This window comes from Sabethes cyaneus, chromosome 3 (assembly GCF_943734655.1).
Source record: "Sabethes cyaneus chromosome 3, idSabCyanKW18_F2, whole genome shotgun sequence".
Classification (NCBI taxonomy): Eukaryota; Metazoa; Arthropoda; class Insecta; order Diptera; family Culicidae; genus Sabethes; species Sabethes cyaneus.
The window spans coordinates 128,287,613-128,312,776 of NC_071355.1; the positions used below are offsets into that span (position 1 = coordinate 128,287,613).

General features: G+C 39.8%; 1 protein-coding gene across 1 annotated transcript; it reads left to right on the forward strand.

Annotated features, from left to right (window-relative positions):
- The first annotated feature begins 5,299 nt into the window (after window positions 1-5,299).
- On the forward strand, window positions 5,300-7,924 carry LOC128740127 (uncharacterized). Its single transcript, XM_053835638.1, has one exon. It carries the CDS (start codon window positions 5,300-5,302, stop codon window positions 7,922-7,924), a length of 2,625 nt encoding a protein of 874 aa, XP_053691613.1.
- Window positions 7,925-25,164: the final 17,240 nt, after the last annotated feature.

Consider the following 25,164-nt stretch of genomic DNA (forward strand, 5'->3'; position numbering starts at 1 on the left):
AAAGTGCGCAGAATTAGGCACCGGGGACAAGTTTACAGAACGAAAAATATACTCAGTTGTAGGTCGACTTTCAATTCCCATGTGTTTCACCAGTTATTATAGACCGTAGCACTACAAGTTGCTGCTATCAATGTTATTAATTTAACTCTAGAATATTTATAATGGCGGAAGAATCATAAAAATGTCTTAACTGAGCAGAATATGGCACGTTCACGGTATATGCTCAGAAACTCACTAGCGTTCACATAATTCGCATTGATCCACTCTACATCTTCTGAACACGTGTCCTCGTCCAGTAGCATACAAATAACTTCTTTGTCACTTCTAGATGACACGCGACATAGTCTTAGGGATCATTCAATAATGACGTCCACTGCTTATGGGGGGGAGGGGGGTGTCAATTTTGTGACAGGTTGTGACAGAGGGGGGGGGGAGGGGGTCTAGGCAAATGTGACATCCGCCAAAGAAAATTTATTCTCAGAAAAAGGCTACAAAAACTGATCGATTTATTTCGATTTTCGAATTTATCTTACTTCAGAAGATCGCAAGAGGACCCGATATCGTCGAAACAAATAAATAAAGCTGATTCTCTCCTATCTTATCTTCACTCAAAAAGCAACTTGTTTCATTTGTTGAACAGAATCTTTCAAGCAAGCTTCAATTGATGCTGGTAATTGTTTCAGCTGACGGCGCCGAAAGTCGGGCACGATTTACCTATGTTACACTAGATTAATTATACCATGTGATCAGTACTCTGATCATCGATAAGATTTAATTGAATTTGTAGATTTAGTACACTTATAATTGTAAATAGTTATTCTTTCACACACATCAAATTTGTTAATTATCTAAAATCGATCTACAGTTATTCTTAATATTTTATGGTTAACTAATTATTATTTGTTTATTTGTTTATTTGTTTATTTAAAAATTTTCCATCTGACAATGATGTCTTAATGAATAAAATTGGCTAATATCTACGGTTAATTACTAATGACCTAATTCTATTCATAAAATTCCTAGTCGGTTCGTTAAACTCGAAGTGTTCTTCAACTGCCGTGAAAGCGCGAATGCATGCAGAAACCGGTTCATTGTATCCAAACAACGTTCGATGGAAATTTGGTTGCAGTAGCGTCGTATTTCGAAGAGATCTGCTTGGTATGCGAAAGTTCAAAATTGAGAGTAGTTAAGGGGCATCGATTTCACTATTAAGTAACTTGGCTATAAACAGCGCTTGCTGGATTTTCCGTCGTTGTTCCAGAGTATCAAGGCCCAAAAGCCGGCATCTATCAGGATACGGTGGCAAGTTTTCGGGATCACGCCAAGGCAAGTTTCTCAGCGCCAGACGTATAAACCGTTTCTGAACTCGCTCAATCCTAAGGTTTATACTACTAAACGCACCCAATTAAATTGATTTTCTGATAAGGGAGATAAAAGACATACTCATAATGAGAGACTAATTTGAGTGCCACTTATCGGTACCGATCAACACTTTTGTACTATAACGATCAGTAAGAATAAATAATTCCAAGGCAACACACGCGTACCTTGTGCAAAGTAATTCCACCCAAAGCAAGTTGTTTTATCATAAGTGCACTGATATCCAAATCCAGATCATTCGTGGAACCGTGTTGTACTCCGTGAATCCACTATTAAAGGGGCAAGTTTATTTCGTGCAACTGCGAAGAAGATCGCATAGATCGCATAGGTGATTTATCTCGTTTTGCGACACGCAAGTGAGCTAAATTGGTGGCTTGTGAAACACTCGCGGAAAGGGCCACAGTGATTTCGTTTCCTAGTGGAGTTTGGCGCCGTTCTGGGAGAACGGGAAGAAACTACCTCCAAATCCGGCATCTACAGCATCCACGGCTCGAACACTGGTCCTTCGAACCGGATTTGGAGGACAATTCCAAGCCAGATCCCAACACGTGGGATGGTAATCGCCATTGCGGTAAGTGGTCAATAGGTTGGACCACATAAAGGTACGCCATACGTTTTATAAAGAATATATATCGTTGGCCATTGTATCTCGGCCATTGTCCTAATTAGCTGCACTAGATTGCATGATAAAACCGCATGGTAAGGTAGATAAGGGCATTTCAGTGTGAACATTGGTTAATAAATTGATTACATTGGCTAAATCTTGTATGTTACATGAGATGACAAACGTCTGGCTACACTATTAATCAAATCCAATAAATCCAAATAGTTAGCCGAAAACGATTTTGGTGGCGTTATTTAGCGGATCCGCGTAGCGTAAAGAGACACGGCGCGACGGGAAGGAGCTAATTCGAATCGATTATACGTGTCTACTTTCGGTCGATCAATCGCGATCGCGTAGAAGCATCACGATCGCGACGGGAAGGAGCATATCGTACGAATTATCGTGGTGTTTCCGTCGTTTCTGGTCGCGTAAGAATATCACAGCGCGACGGGAAGGATTAAACGAACGAATTCTGTGCTGTTCTCGTAATCGGTAATCGGTACCTGCGACACGTGTCGCTCCAGTCAAAAGGTCAGTGAATCGAGTGGTGAGTGATGACTAGCAAGGCGGATAAAAAGTTGGCTGAGAATCTACTGATTCGAAAGCGAGTTTGTTCACTTCGAGATGTGATAGAACAGTTCAAGGAAGATTACAACCATGAAAGTGATTCTATCCAAACAAATGTTAGATTAGAGACTCTTGATAGGCTCAATAGAGAGTTTCTTGAGGCACAGGCAGAGATCGAAATGCTTCGAGATGTGATAGAACAGTTCAAGGAAGATTACAACCATGAAAGTGATTCTATCCAAACAAATGTTAGATTAGAGACTCTTGATAGGCTCAATAGAGAGTTTCTTGAGGCACAGGCAGAGATCGAAATGCTCGATAAACCCGATGCGTTTGAACAACATTTACAATTGCGAGCTGATTTCGAAAAACGATTTTGTGTGCTAAAAGGTTTCTTGATGTCAAAGATGGACAATCAGCAGCAAATACTAAATTCGACTCTAGCTAACTTCAGTCACTAACCGTCATCGGCTAGTTTTCATCATCGGCTACCAAAGATTGATTTGCCAAAGTTCAACGGAGATGAGTCACGCTGGATTTCCTTTCGAGATAATTTTCTATCTATGATCCACTTCAATGATGATATTTCGTTAGTAAACAAGCTACAATATTTGCTGCAGGCGCTTGAGGGAGATGCCAAGAAGCCGTTTGAGACCACCGATGTGCAGGCAGATAATTATGCGTCTACATGGGATGCTCTAATGAAGCGATTTGACAACAAGCGGTTTCTGAAAAAGGAGTTATTTAGGGGATTATATGAGTTACCAGCAGTGAAACGCGAGTCCGCCCAGGATCTGAATATGTTGGTTGATGACTTTCAACGCCATGTGAAGGCATTGGGGAAACTAGGAGAACCGGTCAAAACCTGGAACACACCATTAGTCTACATTCTGACCAGCAAACTGGATGCGGTAAGAATTCGCGCCTGGGAGCAAGAAACTCGCCAGAAAGATGATGTCACGTACGAAGAACTCGTTGAATTCCTAATACAGCATGTGCGAATGCTCAAGTCCGTGTCTAGTGATTTGCAACACCGTTCACAACCAGCTACTATTAAGGTGGCCGGCTTCATTCCAAAGAAATCCAATAGTGGCAAATTCGTGTCCAACGCTGCTACATCCGAGACTAAGGTAACTATGCCTCAATGCGCTGCCTGTCCCGAAAGGCACCTTTTGTATCAATGCCCAAGGTTTACAAAGCTTTCTGTCTCTGAATGGCGTGAATTAGTTTGTCAGCGAAGCTTGTGTTGGAACTGCTTCCGTACGAACCATCAAGCGAGAGACTGTAAGTCAAGGTTTAAATGTAGAACATGCTATGCAAAACACCACACGTTATTGCACGACCAAAGCGCACAAAATAAAGCATCCCCCACTCCTGTTATCAGATCAGAAAACGTTTGTATACAACAAACTCCATCCACATCAGCGAATATAGGAAGTTCCGGATCTGGAAATCCACCAGCAATAAGTCTTTCGGTCCAATCAAACCACAATACGGTTTTATTAGAAACGGTTGCTATACATGTAGTCGATAAATTTGGAAAATTGAACCCTGTTAGAGCACTCCTTGATTCCGGGTCGATGTCTAATTTCATCTCCAAGAAGTTAGCAAATGCCCTCGCCATTCGTCCAAGCCCAGTAGACATCGCAGTAGCCGGAATAGGAGATGCTGTAAAGCAAATAAAGCAACAAATATCAGCCACCGTCAGATCAAGAATGACCAATTTCTCAACCACTCTCGAGTTTCTCGTAATGAAGAAACCTACTGCCAATCTGCCAACTGCATCCCTCAGCACAACCTCATGGAAAATCCCAAACGTTCAACTCGCTGATCCCCATTTTAACGAGCCAGGGCCAATCGACATCATAATCGGAGGCGAATGTTATCACGAATTACACACTGGTAAACGCATATCACTCGGCAGTGATTTACCCTTGCTAATTGAAACAGTGTTTGGGTGGACTGTTTCTGGGAAAGTGCCAATCAAATTACCATATACTCCGCCTGTTTGTTATATATCCAATATCGACAAAGCACTGGATACCGAACTCCAAAGATTCTGGGAGCTAGAAGCCGTATACCAAGGTCCGTTGCATTCCGCTGAAGAAAGAAGATGTGAAGAAATCTATGCTAGCACCACCACTCGAGTTCAATCCGGAAGGTTCGTTGTTCGCCTTCCTCGGTCCGAAGATCCGCAAGTCACCCTTGGCGATTCGCGCGCGATTGCCATTCGACGTTTCTATAGTCTAGAAAGACGCCTCGAAAAAGATTCCACTGTAAAAATAGCCTACCTCAAGTTTATGGAGGAATATGCCAACCTCCACCACATGCGAAAGATCGATCCTGTTTGCGATGCTAAGCCGCATTGCTATTTACCGCATCACCCAGTATTCAAGGAGTCGAGCACCACCACCAAAGTACGCGTGGTGTTTGATGCCTCGTGTAAGACCAGCTCTGGATTCTCGTTAAACAACACCCTACTTGTCGGCCCAGTAGTGCAACAGGATTTACTCTCGATCGTGATACGATTCCGACTGCGTTGTGTAGCACTCGTCGCAGACATCGAGAAGATGTATCGTCAAATTGAGGTACCATCCAGACGACCAGTCACTCCAACGTATTTTGTGGCGTGCGAGCCCCTCAGATCCTATTGATACCTATGAACTTTGCACGGTTACGTACGGAACTGCCTCCGCTCCATACCTGGCCACCCGTACGCTGCTAAAACTGGCAGAAGAAGATGGACACATGTATCCGGGCGCGGTTGAAGCCGTAACTGAAGACTTCTACGTATATGATCTGTTGACCGGTGCAGATGATCCAGATACCGCCGTAGAGAAACGTCGACAAATAAATGCGATGTTGAAAGCTGCAGGTTTCGTATTGAAGAAATGGGCATCCAACGTTCCAGAAGTATTGGCGGATGTTCCCGTAGCAGATTTAGCCATTCAAACATTGCACAATTTACAAGAGGAGCAGTCGATATCCACCCTCGGATTAGTTTGGGATATTAGATGTGATATGCTTCGCTTCAACGTTCAGTTGCCTCTACCAGCATCGATCCTAACCAAACGGAAAGTTATTTCGTACATTGCAAAGATATTCGACCCACTAGGCCTGGTGGGTCCCGTAATAGCTACTGCTAAAATGTTCATGCAGCGGCTATGGAAGCTGAAAATGGATAACAATAAACCCTACGAGTGGGACAGACCTCTTCCGCAGAAATTGCAAGACGATTGGAAACGATTTCATGCAACACTTCACGTCCTTGATCAACTGAGGATTCCCCGCTTTGTTGCTGTGCCAGCTGCTTCCAAAATTGATCTCCACATTTTCTGTGACGCGTCAGAGTCTGCTTATGGAGCATGTTGTTTTGTATGCTCGGAGAACTCCAGCGGTGTAAACGTACAACTGCTCACCTCCAAGTCAAAAGTAGCACCCATCTCTACCAAACACACTATAGCCAGACTTGAATTGTGCGCTGCTGAGCTTGCAACCAAGGTGTATCAGAAGGTTACGCAAGCCATGAAAACCCCCGCTCATGCCACGTTCTGGTCGGACTCGACTACGGTACTTCAGTGGCTTAAATCACCGCCCAGCCGTTGGAAAACATTCGTAGCGAATCGCGTTTCCTTTATACAGATGTCGACGAGTGGAACTAGTTGGAGACACGTACCGGGCGCAGAAAACCCAGCCGATGAACTTTCTCGCGGTCTACAACCTCCCGAAATATTATCGCAAGCCAGATGGTGGAACGGCCCATCCTGGTTAGCCTTAGCGCCAGGCCACTGGCCACATTCAGAAACCCCAGATCAAGAAGCAGCTCCCATCGTTGAAGAAGCCCGTACGATAGCAATGATTTCGGCAACCCTAGTAGAATCCCAATTTGCAGACCACTTATTCGCCAAGTATTCATCGTACACAAAACTTCGTCGTGTTTTCGGGTATTGCATGAAATTCATTCGTCTTTCTCAAAGGAAACCTCAGAAGTCTTCCCATAGTATGTCACATGTGCTAACTACAAACGATCTGAAGGCAGCGGACTACGCACTAGCCCGCTTAGCGCAAGCTCAGCTTTACCCAGAAGAGCTAACCTTGCTAACAAGTCCAACGAAAGATCAAAGCGACATGAAATCCTCACCACTTAAATGGCTAAAACCGTTCATATGTACGGAGGGTATAATTCGAGTTGGAGGTCGCTTGTCCAATTCCGAACTCCCCGAAGAAATCAAGCATCCATTAGTCCTATCCGCAAGGCATCCTTTAGCTGAAATTCTAGTTAGCCATTACCATAAACGACTTTTACACGCTGGCCCACAGCTAATGCTCTCGACGATTCGTCAGAAATATTGGATAATAGGAGGAAGAAATTTAGTTCGCCGAGTCTACCATCAATGCATCAAATGTTTCAGGCAAAAACCTGTCCTTATCCAACAGGCCACAGCAGATCTTCCGAAATCCCGAGTTGTGCCATCTCGTCCGTTTTCTGTTAGTGGCGTCGACTACTGTGGTCCAGTTTATTTGAAATCCCCAATCCGCAGACGCGGGCCAACTAAAGCATATATTGCCATCTTGTCAGCACTACGTCGCTTCACTGCCAGTCGTGGCTATGTTCGGGAACTCCATTCTGATAATGGGACTGCGTTCAAAGGAGCATCTAATCAGCTACACCATGTATACGAGATGTTAAAGTCGACGGGAACCCAGCGAGATCAAATTGTGAACTGGTGCGCCAATAACGAGATTGAATGGAAGTTCTCCCCACCCTGTGCTCCTCATTTTGGAGGACTGTGGGAGGCTGCAGTCAAATCTGCCAAGCAGCACCTCCTGCGGGAAATAGGACACATTAGCATTAGCCAGGAAGATATGGTCATTCTCTTGGCACAGATTGAAATGTGCTTAAATTCCAGACCATTAATACCAATTCCCGGCGAGACTACCGACTTGGAAGCATTAACACCAGGCCACTTCCTGGTCGGTTCGAATCTACAAGCTGTACCGGAACCCAGTCTTAATCACACGTCGAATTCCTACCTAAATCACTGGCATCAAACGCAAAAGAATCTCCAGCGCATTTGGGCGCGCTGGTATCCAGAATACTTGGCCCAACTACAGTCCCGTGCAAAAAAGGGTTGCAAACGTCCTGTACCGATCGAGGTGGGACGCATCGTGGTCATCAAAGATGATAACCTTCCACCCGCTAAATGGCCGCTAGGCAGAATCATCAAGCTTCACCCAGGGAAAGACGGTGTTACTCGGGTCGTAACGCTGAAAACAGCAGTAGCCGACAACGTCGTCAGACCAATAGCGAGAATCGCCATGCTGCCATTACCACATGATCCAGAGCCTGTCTGCCCAGAAACGTTATGCTGAAACTCCAAAGATCGGTAGAGTAGTCCGAAACTAACTCAATGCGCTTTTGGAAAGCGATCAGGTGAGCATCGTTCCATTTCATTCAACATTCCCTGTTCGTTCTACCAGGTCTTTTGTTGTTTACAGATGAAAAACGAAATACCAACGCTTTCACTTCAATGGAAACATCAGCACATCCATGAATGAAGCCAGTACTACACCAAGAAGATGAATAAGCCACTGCACAGATAAATGAACCACTATAAACCACTAGGAAGTCCTAATTTGAAGTGCACGAAGGATGAGTTGAAGTTTAAAAGCTAGAATTTTGTTGAAACCACGTTTCAAGGTGGCCGGAATGATCAGTACTCTGATCATCGATAAGGTTTAATTGAATTTGTAGGTTTAGTACACTTATAATTGTAAATAGTTATTCTTTCACACACATCAAATTTGTTAATTATCTAAAATCGATCTACAGTTATTCTTAATATTTTATAGCTAACTAATTATTATACTACTAAACGCACCCAATTAAATTGATTCTCTGATAAGGGAGATAAAAGACATACTCATAATGAGAGACTAATTTGAGTGCCACTTATCGGTACCGATCAACACTTTTGTACTATAACGATCAGTAAGAATAAATAATTCCAAGGCAACACACGCGTACCTTGTGCAAAGTAATTCCACCCAAAGCAAGTTGTTTTATCATAAGTGCACTGATATCCAAATCCAGATCATTCGTGGAACCGTGTTGTACTCCGTGAATCCACTATTAAAGGGGCAAGTTTATTTCGTGCAACTGCGAAGAAGATCGCATAGATCGCATAGGTGATTTATCTCGTTTTGCGACACGCAAGTGAGCTAAATTGGTGGCTTGTGAAACACTCGCGGAAAGGGCCACAGTGATTTCGTTTCCTAGTGGAGTTTGGCGCCGTTCTGGGAGAACGGGAAGAAACTACCTCCAAATCCGGCATCTACAGCATCCACGGCTCGAACACCATGCGTTACATTAAAGGGTATATGTAATTCATTTTCAGTTCATTTGCAATCAAAGTTTCTAGCCTTTGGGACGATTCAAAAATGACGTCCACTAAATTTCTGCCTTTTTAGACCCCCGCCCCTCCCCCTTCTGTCCGATTGTGTCACAAAACTCAACCTCCCCCTCCCCCCCTTTGGACGTCACACAAAACTAAAATAGAAATAAAAAGCGTGTTAAAAGCAAAAAGTGTTTTATAAAAATAGCTTAATCTTTTAAGAAGTAGTGTAAGATTAAAAAACCACAGAAAATAACAGTCGCGTATTTTCTCAAAAAATAAAATTTAATTTCTTTTTGAGAAAATACTTCGGATTAACTGATCTCAAAGTTATCTTTTTAACGAAATTATAAAAAGATTCCACGTTTTGCTAACTTTCTCCACCCAGCGAGTAGACTTTTACTAATTTTTTTTACCGAATTGCTGTATGTAATTTTATTAGTAAAAAAACATTTTTATGGACACGATTTATGAACTGTGAACAAAGGCTCTAACAACTTTCAATTGCAAATCGCCACAAATCAATGAAGAAATGAAGTTTTGGTTTCAATTGAAGAGCACCGCTCCGCTTTAAAACAACTTCAATCTGCATCGGCGAGGCAGGTTTCACTACATCGTGACGATAGCTTTTAAAGTTTATTTTGTACTTATCTATCAAATATTTAGTAAAAGGCTAGATACTTTGATTGCAAATGAACTGAAAATGAATTACATATACCCTTTAATGTAACGCATGGTATAATTAATCTAGTGTAACATAGATAAATCGTGCCCGACTTTCGGCGCCGTCAGCTGAAACAATTACCAGCATCAATTGAAGCTTGCTTGAAAGATTCTGTTCAACAAATGAAACAAGTTGCTTTTTGAGTGAAGAGAAGATAGGAGAGAATCAGCTTTATTTATTTGTTTCGACGATATCGGGTCCTCTTGCGATCTTCTGAAGTAAGATAAATTCGAAAATCGAAATAAATCGATCAGTTTTTGTAGCCTTTTTCTGAGAATAAATTTTCTTTGGCGGATGTTTGCCTAGACCCCCTCCCCCCCACTGTCACAACCTGTCACAAAATTGACACCCCCTCCCCCCATAAGCAGTGGACGTCATTATTGAATGATCCCTTTTACTAAATATTTGATAGATAAGTACAAAATAAACTTTAAAAGCTATCGTCACGATGTAGTGAAACCTGCCTCGCCGATGCAGATTGAAGTTGTTTTAAAGCGGAGCGGTGCTCTTCAATTGAAACCAAAACTTCATTTCTTCATTGATTTGTGGCGATTTGCAATTGAAAGTTGTTAGAGCCTTTGTTCACAGTTCATAAATCGTGTCCATAAAAATGTTTTTTTACTAATAAAATTACATACAGCAATTCGGTAAAAAAATCAGTAAAAGTCTACTCGCTAGGTGGAGAAAGTTAGCAAAACGTGGAATCTTTTTATAATTTCGTTAAAAAGATAACTTTGAGATCAGTTTATCCGAAGTATTTTCTCAAAAAGAAATTAAATTTTTTTTTGAGAAAATACGCAACTGTTATTTTCTATGGTTTTTTAATCTTACACTACTTCTTAAAAGATTAAGCTATTTTTATAAAACACTTTTTGCTTTTAACACGCTTTTTATTTCTATTTTAGTTTTGTGTGACGTCCAACGGGGGGGAGTTGAGTTTTGTGACACAATCGGACAGAGGGGGGAGGGGGGTCTAAAAAGCAAAAAAGCAGAAATTTAGTGGACGTCATTTTTGAATCGTCCCTTATCTTGGTATTGGCACTGCGTTGCGTCTAATGTACAGATCTGTAATGATCATCCATGGTTTGCTTTTAAGCAAAATACTGACCACTCTCACACGCGGCAGGCAAGATCTTTGGAAACAGAAGAACAATAAATCCCAAGAAACATTTTTGTTGTTCTATTGATACAGCTATACATTAGCTACTTTTAAACAAAAATGTTTCTAGTGATATCATAAGGGATTTTACGGCTGCCTTGGGGGATTGGGATAGGCAATTGCAACCAAATATGTTTGAATAATAGCATAAACCGATAACATCAAATAGCTCTGGAACAAGTAGGCCGACTGCTGTTTCCCTGAGTGGGAAAGGCTAAAATACTCTGCAGGTTGTTACGCATTTCCTTGCACCATGAAGGATTTCGACATTTCACAACTTAACTCATCAATTTTTCAAAGAACCCCCCCTCCCCCCATAATGCCTTACGTAATTAGTGCACGGCCCCTACCCAATATGTGCAAAGTTAAAGTAATTATCCGCTTAGTCTCGATCTCGATCAACTTTCCTTCACCAACTAAGTTTTTTGATTCCTGCTACAGGTCGCAGGCGGTCCCAAAGCCGAAAATTGGGTGTGCTTGAAATCAGACTTTTGGCTCCATGTACTTTAAATCTTAATCCATTTTATTTTAATTTGTTTTAAAAGAACCGAATTAGATTGAAGCATCAATAAACTAAACAATATATTTGTGAAATTTGGTACCGCTTTTGACGGATATATTCCGAATTGCAGGAGGGTTATAGATAGTAGATAGATTAAAGTAGAAATACAACAAATTAGACACTCCGGAATATCTGCTTTCAGTGCTTTCGGGGCTCCAATTGGTCGTTTTATTCCGTAGTGTCCAAGAACTTACCCTGATTTTGAATGTTAGGGACATAAACCTTACAATTTTATCTTACAAATACAATATTTTACCATGCATTGAATGCATGCAGAAAGGATGTTACTGAATTGTTCGAAACTTTTCGGACTATTATCATGTTGTGATTATCATTGGGATCAATGGTGGCCCGACCTTAACATCAAATCAAGTCATGTCAAGTTATTTTGCTTTTGTACTGTGCTTTATCTTCTTCTGCTTTAAAAATGGAGTTTTAGTATGGATTATGGCAATGTGCGAAACTGGAATTAAATTGGAATAACATTTTCATTGCTAGGCAGTCGTAACGGTTTATCTCTCCAAACATTTCAATCATTGGTTCGGTTTGAACTAAAATTTAAGTACTGTACAACATTTTTGTTAATATTTTTTGAAACGATGGTTCTACAATTGATGAAGGGACGGTAGGGAAAGAAATGAAAATTTTTGGTGAAGGTGGGGAAGAGCGGAAAAGAAGGGGGGGGGGGGTTATTGGTAGCTATGCTTGACAAGTAGTCATTTTGACTCCTACTTTTTGTCCAATACTGCAATCTTCCAGTATTGGACAAAAGGTAGGAGTCAAAATGACTACTTGTCAAGCATAGCTACCAATAACCCCCCCCCCTGCCTTTCCGCTCTTCCCCACCTTCACCAAAAATTTTCATTTCTTTCCCTACCGTCCCTTCATCAATTGTAGAACCATCGTTTCAAAAAAAATATTAATATATATGTATGACCGCATTTCAAGGTCAAGACTAAAAACTTGAGATTAGTCTATAACATTTTTGTATTAAATATGCATTAATATGGAAAAATAAACACTGGTTTCTACTCCTTTGTTTAGGTTTTGAAAGTTTGATGTTATTATTTTTTTCTTGTGCCCCCCGCCCAACCCCCTTTGAACAATATTTCGAGACCTGGACATTAATTTTTTCCAAATTTGTATAAGCCTAATATGCTTTAATAATCGCTTTTCATGATTTCGAAGTTCACGGATCGGAAGGTAAGTGTGTTTGAGTCAAATCAACACAATAACTTTTGGAGTATTCATTAAATCCATCCAACAAATGCCGATAATTAGAATGGCTTTACTTACTACGACGGGAATTAGAAATAAACCCTACCTTCCAAACCGTGAACTTTGAAATCACTGAAAAGCGATTATTAAAGCATACTATATTACTGAAATTACGCAACTGACTTTATTTCTTAAATTCGCCGTACCGTTTTAAAATCCGTCCAATGTTTACGAAGCTAACTTTCATGTATTTGTGTAGGACAGCAATCGGGGCCTGCCACAAAAGACGATCATTAAGACTGTCGCAGTGGCCTTTTAACCCAATGCCCTCTGACATACAAAAAACATTGGTGTAGGACGGCATAACAAATGTTATTCTGCAAAATTTCTCCAGGTCAAGCAAGTTTTCCTGGTTGTAGAATAACGACAATGCTTTGCGTGATTTATTTTCATTTATGAATGACGGAAATTAAAACGATTAGTCGACATTTTCTACTTCGTCGCACGAAAAAACGTAGCAAATTTGGCTGGTACGACTTCTTTAATGATAAAAAGCATTTAAGTAGATCTCAGCTCACTTTGATTGATCGCGTATGATAGACAATAAACTTAAATATAAGGGGATAACTAGTTTTGCATTGTGTCATAAAAATGCTGATATTTTTAATAATTTGTGTTGGATAGGACTGGAATAGGCGATTACGACGAAGCAGCAACATACCCTTTGTGGCATCGTGATATTTATACCTTATTGAAAGGTCTGCCTGAAGTCTGTAAAGTGATGTTTACTCATTATTGACTAGGGTCACCGGTAGCATGCACGGGTTGACGGATAGTCGGAAAAGGTAACGAAGTGCCACGGATCGGTCAGTAAAACAGTAGTGAGTGTCAGCACCCGGAAATACATTGGTAACTGGTAGTCCGGGTTACCACACCCTTTTGCTTTTCCTGACATTATTCTGTGCTCTTACAGTAGCGATAATGTTCCTCTAATAGTGGAAAATCTATGCCTATAAAAATGGATTTCTGTCTGTCTGCCCGTATGTTCCTTATAGAATCGAAAACTACTGAACCGACCGGCGTGAAAATTTGCATACTGGGGTTTTTGGGGCCAGGGAAGGTTCTTATGATGGTTAGAGACCCCTCTCCCCACTAAGGGGGCGGGGCTTCCATACAAATGAAATACAAATTTCTTCATAACTCGAGAACTAATCAATCAAGTGGAACCAAATTTGGCATGTGTGGGTTTTTGGTGGCTAGAATTTTTTCAATGATGAATTAGGACCGCTCCCCTTTTTAGGAGGGGGGGCTTCCATACAAATGAAATACAAATTTCCTCATAACTTTAAAACTAATCAAGCTAATGAAACTAAATTTGGCATGTGGGTGTTTTGGGATGCAAATTCTTTTTCTATGTGCATTGAGACCCCTCCCCTCTTCAAGAGGGAAGTTATGACCCATCTCCCCTATAAAATGAAATATGTTCAAATTTTCTCATAACTAGAGAACTAATCAACCAAATGTAACCAAATTTGGCAGGTGGAGGGTTTTGGAGGCAGGATTTTTTTTCATGATGGTTGTAGTCGCCTCACCCCTGTGGTAGCGAAATAAGTACTCTCATACAAAAAACAGAAATTTTTGAGTAACTTAAAAACTAATCGAACTCGAGAAATTTTAGACAATTCCATAAAACATTAGTCAATAATAAGATCACCAAAAACTATCAATTAGGTTTATTTATTTTCCTAGGTCTACTGAGGGGAGAGAATAACCCCTGCGAAATGATACTTTCCACGAAAACCTTTTTCGTGAAATGGTACAGCCCGCGTAAGGTTTTTCACGAAATGGTATTCCGCGAAACTCTATATTTCGCGTTATGGTCAACCGAGAAGTGATGTTCCGCAAAACGGTATACGGCGAAATGTTATGTAATCATGGCGGATGTTTTAATGCTATCCGCTTTATTTTATCAGGCTAAGCAATGGATGTAGTTGTTTTCTACTTTGCTGTGAGGAAAATTTGTATATTAAACCACCCATGAACTCCTCAGAAACTTGCAAAACTTGAGATTGTGGCAAAGGTCATCCGAGATTCACGGTTTATGTACAACACAGGTTAATTTGTGGCAATACGAAGTTTGTCGGGTCAGCTAGTGTTCCTATAATAGTTGAATTTTATTTACCACCCTTAGTAACACTTGCATTGAGCACGGCAGCAGGTGAATACAGCGTAAGCTTGTTAAAATGCTATGATTTGCTACGAATTTCTTAAGTAATTGCACCTTAATGGTCTGCTCAAAAGGAATTTGTAATTTTTGCACCAGCATCCTAAATTTTAACTGTGTACCTTAGATCAAGCTGTTAACAAATATATCCCAAGTAGCACACTTTAGATCCATTTTGTTGAAGCAACCGGATTACGACTGAAATTAGTCATATTTCGGTTACCACAACAACCTTGTAACAACCGTGCTAGTAGGGATATTTAACAATAATTCTAACGAAATTATTCTAAAATCCACCAAAATTATGAAATGTTTCGAGTTTCCTGTTACTATTACTTGTCTGGTTTTAATTGATGCTTTTCGGTGAAAACGTTGAAAAAATATATTTGATATGTGTATTAAATGTTTTGAAAATGTAAGTTAATATTTTAGTGTGTTGTTTAACAGAACATTGTCTATTGTATTTTCTTTTAAGAAATAGTTCTGATGATGGCCGAAATGAGTAGGCAGAAACGTTAGCTTGAAACATATTTTTTTAACGTTTTCACCGAAAAGCATCAATTAAAACCAGACAAGCATTTTCGTACGGTGATTAAAATAGACCAAAAAAATGTTACTATTACTGGGACACCCACAATTACTGGTACATTTACCCTATCTGTTTTCACGAGACGAAAAGAAAACACTCGAATTCCAGTTCCAGTTTAAAAATCTTGATTATTTGGACATACAGTCCCAAATTTTGATGGGGCATTGAAAAATCTCTAGCAAAATAACAACCTTGACAATATCCTAAATAATAGCGTTTCTCTACCTTTTCCTTAGGAATTTATCTGATATAGGGGTATTAGGGGCATAATGAGCACCATAACTTGTTGGCTGATTAAAGCACCCAAAATGGCTGAATTTTTAAAGTGTCATCATTGCAAAACATACATTCACTATCGATAATCAAAGGCATACTGTTAACAAATTGAAAAACAATTGACATGATGACGAAAATTGCAATTTAAATTCATGCTTCAAAAACTAAAAATCGGTCAGTGTGTGGGGCACAATCAGCACCCCCTGGGGCATAACAAGCACCCTTATAAACACATGCTTGAAGGGTGTATATAAGTACAACAACCACACACACATACACACACACACACATGCTTATACACATACATACACACATACATGCACATATACACGTACACATACACACCCATACATACACAAACATAAAACGTGTAAAAACGTCGGAAAAACTTGACCGCAAGTCGCTTAAAGCCAATTGAGCCGCGGAGGTTGCCTCTGGAGCACACAAGGAATGTTTTGGATGATGCTTAAGTTAACTGTGTTTTAGTGTTGCAGACATACGCTTTTCCGATTCCCTCTGCCAGGTGGTATACGAGGATTCTGATTTCACGGGTAGTAATACCGTAGCATCGAATCTCCATATACGAAATATGGACCACCAGCTCTTGTACTGCAGCGGGAACGAAAACAATTTTTGAAGGAATCAATTTGGTCCACCTTCTGCCCCGAGATTACCCTTTCGTATGGTCCCACATACCGAGCTAACGTCTGCCGCAGAATGCCGTGGTACTTGGCGACTTGTGTTGTAGATATTCTGTCTCGCCTTAGTGGTCAAGGCTGCTTGCAAGGCCTTTTTTGACCAATTATATCTTCCGGATTCCATTGGCATATTCATGCCATCACTGTAAACAAGCATTGATGCGATAAACAAAAAACTGACAGGTTAGTTAATGCGACATAGTGCTCGTTTCACCCCACCTAATGGTGCCCATTTCGCCCCCAGTCAAGTAGTTAAAATGTAGTAAAAATGGGTTTTTACATTAATTATAGTATAAAATCAAAACTTAAATGAAGGTGAAATTTGAGACACAATGTATACATCATGTTGTAGTGTGCACTTGATAGATTAAGATATTTAAATTATCGTAAAAGCTTATTTGGTAGTGCACCAAAACTATAATTTTTTCAGCGTCTGAGAACCTAGTTAAGTTTTTTTAATATAACTCCGTGTTTTAAAAGTAGAGATCACTCATTTTTTGATAAATTGATACTGTAGTACCTACAGCAGTATTTCGCATGCCATATGATGTTACAAAATGCGTACTTTCGTAGAAAATAGGGGTGCCCATTTCGCCCCGAGTGCTCATTATGCCCCTAATCCCCCTATGTTTCAGCAGTGGTGTCAAAACCAGCACAGGGTCGAAAACAAGATTCCTTACCCTAATATAAATATGGTCAACATTTATAATTTGAGTTTCTTGAATTTTTTTTTCAAGAAACTCAAATTATAAAAGTGAACGATGACTAATTCAAACAATAAAATGGTCTACATTTGTTTGACGACTAATAAATAATATGCATAATATAACATCAACATCGATTAATTTTTTTCTTTTTATTACAGCTTTGCAACCACGCTAGCATCACATGGTCAATTTTCTGAAGCCTATTTGTATAGACGTCCGTTAATGGTTCCATTGTCATCAACTTCTCAAGGTGTTTTGAAGCAAAAACAACCAATTGTTTACAATAGCATTGTTCAACCCACAACTGGTAACATCGATTTACCAGTAGTAAATCTTAAAAACCATATTCCAAATAATAGGAAGGCAAATGCTTTGCACTTTATCAACAGTACATCAAGTAATATATTATTTTCTACAAAAGCGTTGGCATATTACGCTCAAAACTCAAATCTCCTACATAACAAACGGTATCTGATTTACGCCCCTTACAAAATCAAAAGTTCTGGAGCAGCACAAAATCTTGCGTTCGGTCAATCGGTTTCAGACAAGTATGATTCTTTGATGTCAGATTTAGGAATATCTGGGTATAAACATTTTCAAAACGCAGTGATAAGGGATCTAGAAAAACGAGAAGAACAAAAGGTTGAAGCTACTATTCATACGTTATTTGAAAATGTAGATAAAAGAAAAAATGAAAAAATAGAGGAGCATCAGCATATAAACTTCAAACCATTTCAAATCACCGATTACGCTCAGCAGAATAATCAAACCCTCCAAAACTTTCCTAATGAGACTAATGTGAAAGGTTTCAAGGCCCAAATTGTTGAAAGTATCAAATTAGAAAATCCTCGAAAAGCTCTTGCAACAGAAGATACTTATTTCACAAGGCATCTATATACTAATTCTGGTGTTAATCATGCGAAAAGTTACAACAAAAATAATTCAACAGTTGCGAATAAATCGTTTGTTCTAGAAAACTTAACCATTGAATCAAAATCTTTCCATGATCAACTAAAGGAAAAACCTAAAAAATATTCAAATGAGTCGCTAACGTTTCCTCCAACTTCACATTCTTTCAACAGAATCGAGAGAGATAAATTTAATAAGCAAAATCGACCAAATTATAACCATTATATTTTATGTGGTTCGGAAGGCCGATCTATAAATTGCGCGCAAAATACTTTCAACAAAATTAAACCAGAAAGCGGTAGACAATATCATTCTTTGCGTGGTGAATCTTCTCTTAGTTATGTTATAGATAATCATTTATCTGCAGAACCAAACAAAACTACAATTTCATCAAGAAGAAATATATCTAGACGTAGAACTATTACTCCAAACTCATATCAAGTATTACCAGAAGAAAAAAAACTAGTCAAAAAACAAGTGCTACCTTATCGCGGATCTATCAAATATATTGATCATTTAACAGCTCAAGATAATTATTTTTAACTAAGCATAACGATTATAAAAAGTTAAAAACAGCAAACTAATTAAATTATTAAACTATCATAACAGTCATGTTTTTATAATAATGTAGTGCAATTTCAGAACAAGCAAATCTAATCGAAGTTTAATTGCAATTAAAATATTAAATGTTCAATGCAGATTTGTATGTAGACAGTTGGTACAGTATGATTAGTTTTTATTTGACAAAAATTTACAATGCGAACTATGAAAAATTTATTAGATTAAACCTTCAAACGTTATACTAAGCTTCATATTTGAATCGAATATTTTATCACTATCCTGCGTATAGTAAAACTTATATCTTTTTTCGTTACACTACCTATATTACGTGTGGATATTTTCGGCCAATTAAGCGGTAGCCTGAACAATATTCATGAATTACGTTGAAGCTATATTTATTCGAGACAATATTTTCATACCAATTAGGGTTTATTTCTAATTCCCGCCGTAGTAAGGTAAGCCATTCTAATTTTCATTATTTCTTAGGTGGATTTAATGAATACTCCAAAAGCTCTGCTGCTGATTTGACTCAAACACACTTACAGTCAACCAAAAAAGTATTCGGACAGCAGCGCATAAAATTTTCTTTAAGTAATTTTGCACAGTATTTTTGCAAAGAATGGTAACACATATTTTTTAAAACAATGTTTAGCTAAAGCATATTTAGATGCACAACAAAAATTCGGGGAAAAGCTTTCCGTTTTGAAGATAGGGTACATATAGTTTGAATTGCTCAAAAATGCAGCCAAAAAAGTATTCGGACAGTTAACTATTAGTTGAAACAAATGTCCTTTCTCGCTCAACTACTACCTTGTAGGACCATTTACATTCTTGATGACCTGTTTTAATCTGTTTGGGATAAAACTAACAATTTTTCAAATATCCCTCTGTGAATTGCTGACCATTTTTTACAAGAGCTCGATTTAAGTTATTGTGATAAGAAATCGAATGATTTCTCATTTAGAAATGAAATTATCTAAAAAGATGTTCAAAAGGGGCCAACTCTAGACTGAATGCTGATGTTTCGATAGCGCTAGGACAATTGTATGGTGCCTACCGCTTACAATTATCGACAGTATGTTTAGATTCAACATCCCGGTACAATATGTATGTACCACACAATTACAATTTTGCTTTAATTTCACCTAAAGTTGTTCAGATAGTTGAGTTTACATTTAGTTCTATCCAAAAACATATATCTTTGCTGCCTCGGAGCTTTCCATGCACCCCAACAAGGTATGACATCTACAACCTTTATGCAAGAATAACTAAAAGAGAAGGGTTACAAGAGAAAAATCACTCGTCAGCAAGTAAACAAGCAATGCGATTAGTGTCATACCTTGTTGGGATGCATGGAAAGCTCCGAAGTAGCAAAGATATATATTTTTGGATAGAACTAAGTGTAAACTCAATTAGAGTATGTTGCTGCTTCGTCGTAATTGCCTATTCCCGTCCTATCCAACACAAATTATTAAAAAATATCAGCATTTTTATGACACATAATGGAAAACTAGTTATTCCCTAATATTTTAGTTTGTTGTCTATCATACGCGATCAATCAAAGTGAGCTGAGATCTATTTAAATGCTTTTTATCATTAAAGAAGTTCTACCAGCCAAATTTGCTACGTTTTTTCGTGCGACGAAGAAGAAAATGTCGACTAATCATTTTAATTTCTATCATTCATAAATGAAAATGACTCACGCAAGGCATTGTCGTTATTCTACAGCCAGGAAAACTTGCCAGACCTGCAGAAATTTTGCAGAATAACATTTGTCATGCCGTCCTACACAAATACATGCGCGTCAGCTTCGTAAACATGTTGTGATTTTTAGTTTGGACGATGAAAAATTTTGATGGACGGATTTTAAAACGGTACGACGAATTTAAGAAATAAGGTCAGTTGCGTAATTTCAATAATATGCTTTAATAATCTCTTTTCAGTGATTTCAAAGTTCACGGATCGGAAGGTAAGTGTGTTTTAGTCAAATCAGCACAAGAACTTTTGGAGTATTCATTAAATGCATTCAACAAATGATGAAAATTAGAATGGCTTTACTTATTACGACGGGAATTAGAAATAAACCCTATCTGAACAATTTTAGATGAAATTAAAGCAAAATTGTAATTGTGCGGTACATACATATTGTACCGGGATGTTGAATCTAAACATACTGTCGATAGTTGTAAGCGGTAGGCACCATACAATTGTCCTAGAGCTATCGAAACATGAGTATTCAGTCTAGATTTCAATCCTTTTGAAAATCTTTTCAGATAATTTCATTTCTAAATGAGAAATCATTCGAACCTGTTTTTTCTCTTCCATTTGCAAAATACACGTCGAGGTAAACTCTAACAGATTAGTACAGACGGATCGACCAGGCATAAAGCCGTGTTGAACAGAGGATGTATAGTTTTTAGTTCGGGACAGTATTACACCGCTCACAATTATCTCAAACAATTTTGATGCCGCAGAGAGACTAGTAATCCCGCGGTAGTTCCTTACATCGCGGCGATCGCCAGATTTATATACTGGAAACATAAACGATTGCTTCCAAATATCGGGAAATTTACTTTGTTCGAAAGATTTATTGAATATTGCGCATAACGGCCTAGCCAGCTGTATACAACGGCTCAAAACTACAGCTGGGATGCCGTCAGGTCCCGCAGAGATAGAACGCTTGAGTTTTTTGGTGGCAGTTAACACCATTTTGGTAGTAATAGTAAATAAGCTCAAATCCGCCAAATTAACCGGTACATGCGTTGCCCGTTGCGAGGCGGTATTATCTGCGAAAACGGAAGCAAACAGCTCACAAGAGTTTGAGATTGAGCTTGATTCATTATCATCAAGGTATACGTTTGTTGGGACAGAAGAGCACTTTCTTTTGGAGTTGACAAAGTTCCAAAATCTTTTCGGTTACTTTCGAAGGTCGCATTGCACACGTAACACGTATGACTTGTACAATATGGCATTCAGGTGACGGTATTTGTCACTAGCATGCTTAAAATTATGTAGAGTCAAGATTGTTCTACTCCGGCGATGAGCACGTTGAGCCCTGTTACGCTCACGCTTTAGACGTCGTAGACGAGGGGTACACCATGTCGGGATAGTTGGCCGCTTCACACGTGGTAAGTTTGTAATCAACCATTGATTAATTGCACTGCAAAAATGCGTAGCCATTTAATTGATATCACCGCATTCGAACAAAGTGTCCCAGTCAATACGCGACAAGTACTCAGACAAAGCAGCGAAATCAATCTTCCTATAATTCAATTCATTCAATTCATCTCCAGTAGCACACGACAGTACAAGCGGTGGATGGTGCGGATCGACGGGAAGCAGCGGGGTGATACAGCTATCAACCGTAAGCAAGCAATCTGAAGAACAGAACACTAGGTCCAGGGTGCGCCCGAGATGGTTTCGCTGCGTGTTCACTTGAAAAAAGGTTTAAAAAATTTATTCCATCCAACAAAACCACACTGGCACATGGTAGCCGGGAAGTTGAGATGTTTCGATTCTCATCAGCTGCTTGCTCCCAGACGATGTGTGGCTGATTGAAATCGCCACAAACAACAATGTTACCACGCTCTGCGCTGATGTCACACAACTCACAGACGGATGAGATGTGGTCATTCATGATATCGACACTTTTAGCTCTATCCGGTGGTATGTATATTCAACAGAGCAATAGCTTTTTGCCACAGATAGAAGCACTTACACATACCTGCTCCAAGCTGGATTACCATTCACTGTACGCACGATTGAACTTGAGTGACGTTGTGCGACAGCAATTAAAACACCACCGAAAGCAGACTTATTGCTATTGCTTGGATTACGGTCGTAGCGGAACACGTAGAATGATGTGCCAAATAACTGTAGTGAGTTGATGCGGTCGTCAAGTCCAGTCTCGGTGAAAAATAGCACGTCGTAGTTGCAGTCAGTAGTCGATAGGAAGATCTCGTCAATTTTTGTTCTTAAGCCACGGACGTTTTGTACATAAAAGGAACATTCGTCAGGTACCGATTGCTCGGAATTAATATCGATAGAATACTTGCCTACATTGGCAAGCTGGAAGACCTCTTCTCCATTCTCAAACACTGCACCGGGACGGCTGATGAGCGCAGGCTGCAGTGGCGCGACTGTGATGAGTGGATTAGGGGCTTCCAAAATGCCTATTTCGGTGCGTCCCGTGCCAGATCCTGTTGTTAGTTTTTTGGCAAATCCACAAATTCACGAAACAGCACTCCAGTGGGCCAAGAAGCAGGATCCAGGGCAACATCTTTTAGTTCCGGGTCCAGTCCAATTTTATAGGAAACGTACGAAAAGCCGGACGTATCTGTTCCTTTTTTTACGAGGCGAAAAACAACAGCAGGCTCAGCTGTATTTAGGCAGCGAGAAACAATTTTTTGTATATCGTTGTCGGTCAGTTGTGGATTCAACCCCGACAAATACAACCAAAAACGTTTCTGTGCTGCGACGGTAGCGATGGATGGTACTGAAAGATCACTTAGATCGATGTTGTTTTCACCGCGATCAGATTGTGCAGTAAACGGAACCCTCTCAGTTCGGCGACGCTTCACACTCTTACTTGGCCACACAGGAGTGGTCTGCAAGGCAGAAGGTGTTACATGATCTGTATTCATCGGTTTACTATTAGGCAAGCTATCGATTTTTTTGCTCAGTCCATCAATAATATCACACAACTTTTGAACCTGTGGTGGTAGTTCGGTGAGAGGTGGCGATTGTATAGGTACATTTAATTGCAAATCAGCCACATAAGCCGAGATAGAGCGGCCATTGAGCATTTCTCTACAAGTCGGGCAAATAAACATAACTTTTCCTTGGTTGAATAAATCCTTGCACACTCGACTATTGAAGCCACAACATTGTTGATTAATGTGGAAGCTGGTGTCACAAAAGCCGCAACGGATCGGTTCGAGATCGTTGACGCTTTGTTTACATTCTCCACACTGCATCTTTTGCATTCTGTTTTGGTTCAGAAATTGGCGCGGATGTCAGTTGTAATTTAACGAAGAATATTAGAACAAAAGCTGCCGGTAGGAACAATCTGGAGCGTATCGCAAAAATATATTTATCCGTTTGCGGTTCAAAACTAGTAATCAGATGAAATTCCACAGCGTGCGACTAATACGAGTGATGACGATTTACTGTATGTGCAAAAATAAAGCGATTTCACTATATTTCACAGTTAAAAACGCGAAAAACTTAGCACCGAAAAATCAAAGCTGTTCACTTTAACATAACGAAAAAAAAAGTTGCTGTTGCAGAAACATGGCGTCCTCTACTTTTTTGACCTCGTTATAGTTCTTAAGGTCGTCGGCAAAAGAAAGCCTGGGTCCTCGTAGCGAAAAGTTTACATCGTTGAAGTATAGTAGGAAGATGAGCGGACCTAGATGACTGCCTTGTGGAATACCGGACGTAGTAATAAACTCGCCAGATAACGATTTTCCGATTTTAACAGCCACATGCCGATCAGCCAAATAGGACTTCAGCCAGACCAGTAGGGTGCCACCAAGTCCCATCCTGTCAAGTTTAGCAATTGCAATTTCATGATTTATCTTATCAAAAGCAGCAGAAAGGTCGGTGTAAATTGCGTCCGTTTGGAAACGCTTCGACAGGGTATCCGTAGCAAGGTAAATGAAAGGAGATTTGTCGTGGTTGATCGTCGTGGCATGAATCCATGTTGAGAATCGTCGATAATTGCTTACAATGGTAGAACACTGGTCCCCAAATTACTTTTTCGAATAGCTTGGATACCGCACACAAAGCGGCGATACCTCGATAATTATCGATGTTCTTTTTATCGCCTTTCTTGTGAACCGGGAACATAAACGCCGTTTTCTATAGCGTCGGAAAAATGCCGGTAGACAGAGACAAATTGTAAAGATGACGAAGAGGAGCAAGTAAACCTGTGGTGCATTTCTTGAGAAGAATAGTGGGTATCCCGTCCAACGGAGGTGGATGGTTTCATTTCGGCGATGGCTTTTTGGATCATAGCGTCACTCACATTAATAACATTCAACGAAAGCCCAGAAAACGGAACATTATTTGCCGCCAAGGAGATTTGGTCAGCTGACAGTGTCTCACTTGAAAATACACTGAAGAACTTACTTACAATTTTCATCTGCATTCGTTCCCGTTTTGTCTCCGTACCTCATTGCAGAGGGTAGACCGAATTCTTTCCTTTGCTCGTTGAAGTATCTCCAAAACGAATGCGGTGCTGTTTTCAGTTTACTCTGTATGTTACGCAGGTAATTCGCATAACAGCGTTAGCTCGTACGCTTGTATGCATTGTATATCTGCCTGTAATGATCATGCAGCAATAGACCACCATATTTCAAGAGGCTTCTTAGAACTGCTCTTTTCGTTGTCTTCAAGCGTCGCAACCCTGCAGTCTGCCAAGGTGCATGTTTCACAGATGGAGGTGTGCGTTTAGGAACATGCCGGTCAATAGCGTAATTGAAGATATTTGAGAAAGTCTGAACAGCAATATTGACATCGTTATTGTCAAGAATCTCGTTCCAATTGATATCTAGTAGTAAATCTAGAATACCAGCGAAGTTAGTTCGT